The sequence below is a fragment of the Rhinopithecus bieti genome, unplaced genomic scaffold (genome assembly GCF_001698545.2).
Source record: "Rhinopithecus bieti isolate Rb0 unplaced genomic scaffold, ASM169854v2 scaffold_2574, whole genome shotgun sequence".
In the NCBI taxonomy this organism is placed as follows: Eukaryota; Metazoa; Chordata; class Mammalia; order Primates; family Cercopithecidae; genus Rhinopithecus; species Rhinopithecus bieti.
The window spans coordinates 550444-562551 of NW_016804493.1; the positions used below are offsets into that span (position 1 = coordinate 550444).

General features: G+C 41.1%; 1 protein-coding gene across 10 annotated transcripts in view; it reads left to right on the top strand.

Annotated features, from left to right (window-relative positions):
* The first annotated feature begins 1415 nt into the window (after window positions 1-1415).
* The window catches only part of EMSY (EMSY transcriptional repressor, BRCA2 interacting), a 109407-nt gene continuing 98714 nt past the window's right edge, over window positions 1416-12108 (top strand). For 3 of the 10 annotated variants that reach the window (XM_017868642.1, XM_017868644.1, XM_017868641.1), the window contains exons 1-4: window positions 1422-1685; window positions 3353-3461; window positions 9643-9742; window positions 11412-11486. In XM_017868642.1, coding sequence (XP_017724131.1) covers window positions 3392-3461; window positions 9643-9742; window positions 11412-11486 — 245 coding nt within the window. In that variant the 5' untranslated portion in view covers window positions 1422-1685; window positions 3353-3391. Of the gene's footprint in view, window positions 1686-3352; window positions 3462-9642; window positions 9743-11411; window positions 11487-12108 lie in introns of all 10 variants that reach the window. The other 7 variants (XM_017868649.1, XM_017868645.1, XM_017868647.1 and 4 more) reach the window with 4 other exon arrangements.

The window sequence follows — 12108 nt, forward strand, 5'->3', positions numbered from 1 at the left end:
TCCACTGTAGAGGAGTAGACATTCATTGTAGAGGAAAGGACACCTGGAGGTCAGAAGACCTGGGATTACAAAGCCTAGCTCTCTTCCAATTCCTAGCTCTGTGAAATTTAGTGAGTTCTTGGTACATCTATGTTTTTCTCATTCATAGTATGAAACACCTTAATTGTACATGTCGCACTGAAATGTTGCGAGGCTCAAATGAAAGTACAAAAATCCTCTATGAAGATTTCACTTACTTTCTTTCCAAGAGTTCCTAAGCAGCTGGATGCATAGGAAGATCAGGGAGACAGTGGAGGAAGGGCCTGGTGATTAATATGTTCCACTTTACGATTTTCTGAAGGTGTAGGTTGGGTTTCAACAACAGTGATTTTCCTAGACTTCGGAGAGTATTTTTAGCTAATGGGCAAAGAGTAGTAGAAAACTTAAATGCTGTTATTTACCTTCTCTTCCTAACCTGCAGTTCCACTCAAGAACATGAAGAGTCTCATACGTTTGTACAGTGGTTCACAACTTACAACGTTTATGTGGTGCTTCACAAGATCCCTATAGGGTAGTATTAACCCAATTTTTTAAGAAGGAAACTATGTCTGGAAATTGTAGAATGCATATCAAGAACTCTTTCTGAAGAGTTTCTACCGGATCCGATATTACCCAAAGTAACAAATTTAAAGAGGGAAGACAATCACAAGATTTCATTGAATCTTCACTATCAGGCAACTGGCTTCGGTTTTATGGCCGCAAATAACTATATGTTGGGCCCCCTTTCTCACCTGTAAAATAGGAACGACAAGACCTTTTCCACAAATAAAATAAGAACAAAGGTAGAGGGTGAACCTACCACATCGTAGGGCCTCAAATAAATTCCTTCTCCTTCTTGCCTTGACAGAGATAGCACGGGATATCACTACCATTCCCATTTCATACGTGGAGGAAACCGAACTCGAGAAAGCTCGGATTTCCTCTTCTCTACTTGCAACTCCGTAACCCGCAAATCGGCTGCGGACAACTGAGATGTCCACTATGTTAGTTCTCATAGCGTGGATTCTCTCTCCTCAAGATGCCGTCTGGGGGGCTAGAGGCCGCTAATAATTGCCCTTACTATCGAAGAAACTCGATCCTAATCCTCGACGGCACTTCATGAACAAAGCTGCCCTCCCATCGTCCCTAACCTCGCTACAGTAAAGGTCGCAGCAAAAACCCTGCTACAGCCGAGAGCGCCATCTTGGCCGCTACGTGTGACGCCACACGTAGCAGAGAGGGCAGCCGATTGGCTGGGAGAAGGCAGCCCAGGAGAGGCGCGCGAAGCTAGAGACAGGAGGGTATGCAGGAGAAGCCAAGGGAACTACAATCCCGGCCTTCCTTGCGCGTACGACAGCAAACCCGAAGCGAAAGAGGTTGGAGTTTGTATTCGGACCACAACTCCCAGCACCCTCCGCGATGTCTGTCCTTTTCTTTCATAACGCGGAGGAAAAGAAGGACAAGATGAATGGAAGCCTTTTGGTGTTTGTTCTCCGAAAGGCGGGAAAGGCGAACTACACCTCCCGAAGGGCCGCGCGCGGCTGCGCCTGCGCCCTGTTACCTGTCGCCATCTTGCCCCTTCAGAGGCACCGCAAACAAACCCAATTCCTGGTGTCCCCTAGTCTTGGCGGAGGAGCCTTTTAGATGAGCCCCGAAAGGCCGGGCAGGTGGGTGACTCTCAGGCAGGGTCCTGGAAAGAGCTGGCAGGCCAGCCAGGGTAGAGGAGCGCCGGGCCAAGCATTCGGAGCCCGGCTTGGGGCTCCCAGCCCCATCCTCCGTTGTTTCCTAACGGGATCGTGGGGCTCCCCGAGGTGGACTCAGGGGAACTCTGGCAGGCCTGGTGCTGGGACTCCGGGGGTCTAGCTCTGGGAGACTCCCGGTGAGTCCAGGTCGTCTGGTTGGCTGTCCGCTGGCTTACTCTCTCTCCGTTGTCCTCTCCGCTGGGGAGGGAGTGAGGCGTGGGTGCCAGCCGGGACCCCTGACAACAGCTACTGGCCCCGAGGGGCTCGGGTCGTGGGCTTGACATTGGGACTGGCGCCGAGAGGCCCGGGTGAGGAGCCTGGGCGGGCTGCTCTTGTTGTGGTGCTGCGAGGGAGTGCGTGTTTGGAGAGGGGGCGGGGCGGGCTTGCCTCCTTGACACTTGAGTGGGGAAGGATCCTACAAGATCCCGGTTCCCCGAGCGGGCTCCGGCAACTACTGCCCGGGTTTCCCGTGCGTTGCGGCCCCGCTGTGGGGTCCCCTGGCTGGGACGCGCCGGGATGCCGTGACGTGGTGCTCGGTTCTAGCAGCCTCCGACCGCCTCCAAGATCCTGTCGGGAGGCGGGGACTGGCTTGTGGAGGGAGCGGATTCCTTTGGCTCTGCCCCTTCTTCCTCCTCCCCACCCCTTTTCTTTATGTCATACTGCCGGCTGGGGCGCGCAGTCCAGTTCTCCTTGCCTTGGGTTGGTTCTGAGCTGAGAGGACTGTGGGAAGTAGGGGGAGGGGGGCTCACCTCGGGACACAGAGTTGGAGTTAGCAGCCCCAGCGCCTGGAACGGGATATAGCAGTTATTTCGGTTCTGTGTCTGACTTCTAGGCTAGACAGTGGGCTCATTCATTCATTCATTCATTCATTCGTTTTACTCAGTCGCGTCAACCATTCACTTACCCATTTAACAAATACTTTACAGCGGCTGTACTCTGTGCTAAGCAGGTATTGCGCGAGTCCCCAGCGCCGTGTCGTTTTGTCTTTTACACTAGAAAATTCCCAGTTCTAAGTAAGTTCCTGGCAGCTAAACTTTTGGTAAATGGTTGTTCAGTAACTACAGGATCAAGATTCATATTCCATTGTTAAGACTTGAGGAGAGAGTTATTTATTACGTTTCTTTAACTTGCTAGGAGCTTCACAAATTTTATCTCATGTAATTCATAAGTGAGGAAGCTGACAGGAGTCAACTTGCCCAAGGTTGGTAGTACTACCTATTTATTAAATTAAATGCCAGCCACTATGAAAGAACTTTACATATAGTGTTCTTTAATACGCATAGCAAACTGGGTGGTATTACCTCTGTTTTATAGATGTGTAAAGCTTAGGCTCAGTCAGTAAGTTGAAAAGTTGGGACTAGAAACCTAGAGATGTCTGGCTCTAAAGCCTGTGTTTGTTCCACTGTGATAGTTCAAATGGTTTAATTCTTGATTTGTCAGAAGTTGGAAAGTGTGGTGGTGAGAAAGCATTGTAAAATATTAATGTCTTTTTGGTTTACTTCTTAGCCTGTGGCTGGATCTCCAGGTGAGTGGCCCCTTGAATGTACTTTGGTACTTTGGTAATTTGACTTTTTAAAATTTTGTTCTGGTAGGGAGGACAAGCTCTTTGGGGCTACCAAACAGAAGCAGCAATGCCTGTTGTGTGGCCAACCCTTTTGGATCTCAGCAGGGATGAATGCAAAAGGATTCTTCGAAAATTGGGTATGACTTTCATTGTTTTTTTACCTCTCTATGATACTTTTCCCTTTCTGCCTGGGTCATGGCTGTTGGCATGGATGTCATATCTCACACTACATCAGAAATTCTTTGGAGATACAGTTCCCATCTTAATCATTGTTGTTTCCCTCAGTGCCTAACATAGTGCTTTGTAAATAGTAGGTATGTGAATTGTAATAATACTAGTAGCTAACATTTATTGAGGGCTACTTGGCTATTCTGAGTCTTTTTTATACAACATCTAATTTAAATATTTTGAGAATTAACTTTGTCGTTTGAAAGCCTGAAAGGTAGGTGTTTTTTGTTTGTTTGGTCTCCATTTTACAGATGAAGCTTAGAAGCCAAGGTGATGGTGATAGACATCCAGTCAGTATTTGAACCAGGGAATATGCTTTCAGTCTCACTTTAACATACTGTTAACCTTCATGATTGTATGTGTCAATTATATACTATTTCTGAATTCTAAGTTGATGTAAGCTATGCTCACTTTTTCAAATTATATTTTACTATCAATAATAAAACACGTTATGCTTGTAATTTATTATTTAGTGCTTCTTTTCCCTTACAGCAACCTTTCTTAACCAGTATTGAGGGAAAGAATTAAGCCCTAATGCTAAGGTATCCATTGTATGTAAAGAACTAACTTCGTCCTGTGCATCTAGAATGCTATTAATTATTGTTTTCCTTGGGAAAATTGAGAAAAAGAGTTATTACTCAAATCATTTTGTGTTCTGTGGTTCAGATGAGGATCTTTGGTTGAGAAATGCTGCCTTAGACTGTGAGGACCTTGTCTTATTTACCACTGTAGTTTCTGGCTAGCACAATAAATGAAATAATTGAAAAAATAATTTGAAAAAGGAGATTAAATGTTTTGGCAGTGGATATGCATTATTTAGATAGCTGTGATTTTAAAGGAAAAGTATAGGTCTTGAATTTACACAGACCTAGGGTCTTGGTATTATTACGAATGACCCATGTGACCAAGGACAAGTTATTTATTCTTCCTAAATTTGTTGATATTTTTGTTAAAAAAAAAAAAAGGATAACACTATCTGCCTCATTAGTTTGTTATGTGTGTTAACAATATACATAAAGGGCCCATCATAGTAAATCTGTTGGGAATTTTTCTTTGTAAATCAGGTAGAATCATAGTGGCTCTGGCCCTGTCTGTCGTCTTTATTTCACCCAAGGCCACTATGAGGATTTCAAATCACTTTTTAACAGCGTCTTTTTTTTTTTTTTTTTTTGAGACGGAGTCTCACTTTGTCATCCAGGCTGAAGTGCAGTGGCCAGATCTCAGCTCACTGCAAGCTCCGCCTCCTGGGTTTATGCCATTCTCCTGCCTCAGCCTCCCAAGTAGCTGGGACTACAGGCGCCTGCCACCTCGCCCGGCTAATTTTTTGTATTTTTTAGTAGAGACGGGGTTTCACCGTGTTAGCCAGGATGGTCTCGATCTCCTGACCTCGTGATCCGCCCATCTCAGCCTCCCAAAGTGCTGGGATTACAGGCTTGAGCCACCGTGCTGGGCCAACAGCATCTTTTAAAGCAAGTCTGAGAGTTGTTTTTGGAGAGGGTTTGGGGATGTCAATCTTTTTTTTTTTTAACCTTATATCCAAACTTTTAGTGCTAATCTGAAGACAGTTTTCTACACACTTACATACAATTGATATAACTTGTTAGTTGCTGATTATAAAGTTGGATTCATATTTATTTAATAGCTGAAATTGCAGAACATATCACAAAGACAGTAGATTAGATTGGGGTTTCTGGGTTTGGGGGCGTTTGAATTGAGAGGTTATGTTTAAATATGGTAACCTTTAAGTCTAAATTTATTCCTAATTTTAGTCAGAGCTGTGTGGGTAATGTTGCTGCAGAGCTGCTTCAATACAAAAGAAAACAGTCATCTTGTATGGTAATATAATCTTCACTGACCCCTCACTTTGGGGGGTGAGCTTTGATAGTGATTAGCCAGACTTCCTCCCCACCGGTTGGCTTATTATCATAACAATGAAACCTTTTAATTGTCTTCAAATGCTAACTCTAGGTCCAAAGTTTAGAAAAGGTACATACAGTTTTTAAAAATTAGCTGTATCCTTTAAAAAATAGTTATAAATCATTTTAATATGATGTTAAATACTTAGATTTTACATACATATAAAGAAATTGGGATAGAGAATTTCTTTATATATACTGAATGTGTCAGTGCTAGATAAATACTTCCTTCTCTTTGTCTTGCCTCTCCCCTTGCCTATTTTTGTGATCATTCCTGAGCTGTAGCTCCAACATGGGACTTTATGGACTATAGTGTATTTGAATGGCTGATTTAATGGACCAAATTGAGGGCTTTATATAAATGGTTTGGCAAATCTTTCGTTTTTGGAATGTTCATATGTATTTATTATTTTCTACTTTTGTGTTTGCAATAGAATGGCATGAAAAATAATTACAGAAATTCAGCTAAATTTGAGGTATGTAAGGATCTAAGGATACCCATCAAAATGGACATCAGTAAATGTGAAGGAGGTTGGGAAGCTAATAGGGTTCTTTACAATGAGTGAATTTCTTGTGAAGAGGAGGAAGTGATGTGGATCCTATATCTGTGGTAACTGTGTTCAGAGTCCCAGTTTTGTGTATGTGAGGTTGCCATCTCTTGATTTTTTGTACATGACTTCTTAGACTTGAAATGAGACTTGAAATGTCAGAAATATTTGTCGTATTTCTTTAGTTAATTTTATTTTTTCTGAAGTACTGTCTTGATCATCATAAATTCTACAAGTCACAAGTGTGAACTTCTTTTTCGTTTTTCTCAAACTATTCCCTCACTTTGACCTCTTCATTTCTTTTTACGGCACTGCCGTTCTCCTAAACATTTTGCAAGCTGCAGAATCTGACTTCCTTCTGGTGTTACTTCCCACAGTCAATCAATTACTGAGTCCTATCAAATAAAAACATTTTAGACTGGAAACAGAGGCTTTTCTCAGTCTGACCACAAACTACTTTTCCATTTTTACCGTTCTCTATTCTCTTACATGTGTGAACTAAAATCTTTAAAATGTTATTTGGATATATTTCTTAGGTTCCTTGTTGGATTTTAGTCACCTTGAGGATAGGGATTTTATTTTGTTCCTAGAAATATTCTCCATGGTACCTTGTAGCAGTAATGTTCAGTTAGTAGTTTGATTTGAGCTAGTGACTATCCAAGTACAGACATATTTTTACTGCGCTTAGTGTAAAACTCTCAAACATAGTTACTGTTACTGGAAGTTACTGGAATAATATGAAACATTGTCTGTTCTTTTACTCTATTTCTTTCGTACATTTGCTTTTTTTTTTTTTTAACCCTGCCTGCTTGGGGCACAATTCTCTTTCTGATTAAAGCTTCTGCTTCTACACTAGATGATGTATTTCTCCTCTGTACTTTTACCATTGTATGTAAACTGTATCATAATTGCCTGATGACTTGTTTCACTGTAGCTCTCTATTCTAGAGTTAACTCCCTGAGGGCACGATTAGCACACCATTTGGTATATATAATAGGACTCAATACTAATCTGTTGAATAAAATATTTCATAAATGGGGGAGGGCATAAACATTTAGAGTATACTGCATTCTTGGGTATCCCTAGTGCTTTTTCTGGACTCTATTCTGAGTCTGATAAAAGCTGAAATATATTTCCTGAAACTAAGTATTTCCTTCACTGAGCAGCAGAGCTTTGTCCTTCAAGAGTGACCGCCACATTGAAATGTCTACATAGTATCCAACACAGGTTGAACATGCAGGATGTTTAAACTTAGGGTCATTTGGTTGGACCAGACATTCCTTTTTTTTTTTTTTTTTTTTTTCTGAGACAGGATCTTACTGTGTCACCCAGACTGAAGTACAGTGGCATGAACATGGCTTACCACATCCTTAACCTCCCACGCTCAAGTGATCCTCCTACCTCAGCCTCCTGAGTAGCTGGGACCATAGGTGTGCACTACCACCCCCAGCTAATTTTTAAATTTTTTGTAGGGATGGGGTCTTGCCATGTTGCCCAGGCTGGCCTTGAACTCCACAGCTCAAACAATCTTCCTGCCTCGGCCTCCCAAAGAGCTGGGATTACAGGTGTGAGCCATGGTGCCTGGCCAGATTTTTGTTTTGCTTTGTTTTGTTTTTTAGACAGGATCTCGCTCAGTTACCCAGGCTGGAGTGCAGTGGCATGATCACAGCTCACTGTATCCTGGACTTCTTGGGCTCAAGTGATCCTCCCACGTCAGCCTCCTAAGTAGCTGGGACTACAGGTGTGCACCACCACACCCAGCTAATTTTTTGTATTTTTTTTGTACAGCCAGGGTTTTGCCATGTTGCCCAGACTGGTCTTGAACTCTTGGACTCAAGCGATCTGCCCACCTCGGCCTCCCAAAAGTGCTGGGATTACAGGTGTGAGCCACCATGCTTGGCCCTGGCCAGACATTTCTATTTAATGTAAAAATATTTAAGGTAGGCAGCCCAGCCCAGTCTTCTATATAAGGCTTATTTTTGACAGATCTGTGAGTAATATCAACTAAATGAGACTATTAGTTTATTTTTGGTGTAGTACTTAGTCTGTGGGCTCACGTTTTTTGAGTTTCTCTTGTGTGTGAGGTATTTGCAAATAACAAATACTCGTGATAACTTGACTGTGAAAACAACTCTAGTTTGGACATTTATTTCCCACCATTCTGGTTTGCTCAGATATATCTGTTTCATAGTTAATGGTTTAAAACAACAACTGTTTTATTATTTCTTGCCATTCTGTGGGTTACTGGCCTTGTCTGAGTTCTTTCAGGTATTCAGTGGTAGCTTATATGGGGACTAGGCTGAGGTAGCTGGCCTCTCTCTTCATTTGGCTTTTCATTCTGGGCGTCTTCACAGCTTGGTGATCTCAAAGTTCCTGAAGGGCAAGGCCCTGTATGCAAGTACTTAGCAAGCTTCTGTTTGCAGCATGTTCGCTATTGTTCCCTTGGCCAAAGCAAGTAATATGCCAAGACTAGAGTCAATGTGGGAGGGTACTACACAAGGGTAGTACACAAGGGCGACACTGAGAGGCATGTATAGTTTATTGGAGGCCATTGGGGACTTTTGGCTTTATATTTTAACCAGTCCTGGAGACTGACAGTTTTCTTTCTTTTTTTTTTTTTTGAGACGAACTCTCTCTCTGTCACCCAGGCTGGAGTGCAGTGGTGCCACCTCTGCCTCCCAGGTTCAAGCGATTCTCCTGTCTCAGCTTCCGAAGTAGCCAGGATGACAGGCATCTGCCACCACAGCTAAGTTTATATTTTTAGTAGAGACAGAGTTTCTCCATGTTGGTCAGTCTGGTCTCAAACGCCCGACCTCAGGTGATCCACCTGCCTCAGCTTCCCAAAGTACTGGGATTACAGGCATGAGCCACTGTGCCCGGCTTGACAGTTTTATTTCTTATTGGTTATTTCTGTGGAAAGACTGAAATGGAGATGTCTGGTATTAGGATTCAGTATATTATGTCCTAGTCGCTGCAAGAGCATTTCATGTTTATGTTTCCCAATTAGTCATTTTGATGATAGTTTTTATAGATGCAGAGAATCTTACTTCTGGAGGGGACCTACAAAGTCCCTTCTAGGTAAGGAAACAGGTTTAGAGATGAGTAAAGACTTGCTGAGTGTCACACAACTAATAAGTGGCAGTGCTAGAGCCAGAATATTTTGTTCCAATATTTTTTCCATTGCATAGTATTTACAGTACTTTCAGCTACACAGGAGGGAGGTAGAATATAGTTTGAATTCTTTGGCAAGCCTGAGGAATTATTTTAAGAGTTGATTAATGAAGATCCCTTTTAGTAATGCTGAAAACTTCTTAGCCTTATTACATCACTTGGTGCCTATTCCCAGTTGTTGGTATCATTTGTGCTATATGTTTTTCAGTGACAATGTGTGAAACAAAATATCTACTGTTAGATTTTCTGCCTAAACATTTTATATACATGACTTCTGTGAGGTAATGAAAACAAAATGATATAAAATTATAAAATAGATAAAATTTTGAAAGGAATTTAAAACAATATTTGTATTTGATTATTTTTAGTTTTTTTTTCCCTGAAGTTTCACTATACATAGCCACAGTATTAAAATATTAAAGGCCTATCTTGATAAAATAATTTTCTTCTTCTAGAATTGGAGGCATATGCTGGAGTTATCAGTGCACTTCGGGCACAGGGGGATCTCACCAAGGAAAAGAAAGATCTTCTTGGAGAACTATCAAAAGTTCTTAGGTAAATTATCATAAACGTCTGTGAGACGTGACTCTAGAAATTTCATTTGGAGGGATTTTATTACTTATCACTCTCAAATTAAGTAACTGTCAAATTAAGTTGAAGAACAGAGGTGTTCAAATTGTTGGTGGTAAGAGACTCCATCCCAGTTGTGTGGTCTGTTACAGAAAATTGTATAACTTACCATTTATTGTGTAATCCAGAATGAATATAATCCAGAATGAAGAGCGTGCAAACTCTTCAGAAAGAGTTGAAGGCAGGTTTTCTTACTTTTGGCCCACCTGGGAAAGGGAGGTGCTTTTGACATAGGTGAAAGAAAGAAGAGCAGTAAGTAACTGGATATGATGATCTAGAGTGGCATTTGCTGGAGGGAAGAGGTGATGTGAGGAAGATGCCTTAATTTACATAAATGGGTAGTGATTATGTGGTCATTGCCTTAAACATAGTGTTTTTAAAGTGAAAATATGGAAGATGCTCTTCCTGTTACTTAACATTAATATAGGGATGTTATTAAACCAAATTCTCAGTTTTATTGTTTTCATAGTTAACAATTTGTATTTGTTTGTTGTTTATATTTCTCCTAAATTCTGTTTTCTAGCCTCTTAAATGTTTTGGTCCATGTTAGAGATTTAGCTTAAGTAGTATGGAATACAATTTGAAGAGTGGTATTCATTTTATTGAGTATTTATGAATGGAATGGGTGTAACCTTTTAAAAAGTTGTTTCCTATTATTAACTTTACATGTGTTTAATCAGGATTAATATAAGCACATTTTACCATTGGTAACATAATGTAATGTAGAAGATATGCAGCTAAAGTATTGAGTAATAAAGGAATATTACCCTGGTGTTAAGTTGTATAGCATATAGCCACAGGAAACAGGTTATTTTACAACTCTCATTTGTCTGTTATATTCATTGAACGTTAAATTACAGACTCTTAAGCTTTAGAAAAGACCTTAGAGGCCGGGCGTGGTGGCTCAAGCCTGTAATCCCAGCACTTTGGGAGGCTGAGACGGGCGGATCACAAGGTCAGGAGATCGAGACCATCCTGGCTAACATGGTGAAACCCCATGTCTACTAAAAAATACAAAACTAGCCGGGCGAGGTGGCAGGTGCCTGTAGTCCCAGCTACTCTGGAGGCTGAGGCGGGAGAATGGCGTGAACCTGGGAGGCGGAGCTTGCAGTGAGCTGAGATCCGGCCACTGCACTCCAGCCTGGGCGACAGAGCGAGACTCCGTCTCAAAAAAAAAAAAAGAAAAGACCTTAGAAAACTTTCTTGTAAGTGACAAAATCCTCTTCTCAGCATTCACAATTAGAAAGCCATTCAGCATCTGTTTGCATGTTTAGATAGCAGGAAGCTCTGCTAATCTTATCCATGGTCTGACATTTCTGAAATTTGGAAGTAATACCTTGATATCAGGCTGAATTTGTCTTCCTATGATTTGTAATTTGCAACTAATTATTTCTGCAGTTACACAGAATTAGTATGAATCCTTTTCTAAGATGTTAAAGCGTTTGAAGATACATATTAGGCTCCTGTCTGTATCTTTTCACAAACCAATCTTGTCTCCCTTCTCCCCCCAGAAATGTTGACTTAAACATTAATGAAAGTATAGAAAAGAGCTGCCTGCTTGACAGAGTTCTATAATGGCTATTTTTCTTCATAGCATCTCAACAGAACGCCACCGTGCTGAAGTTCGGAGAGCAGTAAACGATGAACGGTTAACAACAATTGCACATAAGTAAGCCATTAGTCATACCATCCCTGATTTTTTTATGACATAGTATAACACAGTTTTGAAACAGTCTTCCTATTGTGTAGCAGATTCCTGAGTCTTTCAAGTAACAATATCTCTATACTCAGGGATCCTGATCATAGCAGTAAAAGTGATATTAACTGTTTATTCAGTTGGTTATTTTTTTGCATTTGGTTAGGCAAGCTTTAAGTACTCAGGTCAAATCCTGTTACAATGTAATCTCTGTCCAACTAAAAATCACCATAATTTAGCGGATGATTCACTTACTTGAGACCAAGTTCAATAACAAAGTATTGTGTCCCTTAAAATTGAAAGCCCTTTAGAGGTTCTTTGTAATGGTATTTGATATGTTATTACCTTATAAACAGGCATTGTAACTTTTTTGATATCTGACTCATTATTTCGTGTGTTTTGAGATTCAGAAAAAAATGTAAAATTTGTATTCTGTCTTTAAGAAATATGAATATAACATCTCTTAATTTATTTTTAAAAAGCCCAAAAAAAAAAACCGATTAAAGATTCTTACCAAACTGTTTTCTGATCATTATAACTATTTAAGAGGAGGGGTGGAGGGTGGTAGACGATTGAGGGCAGGGATCAAGCCGTA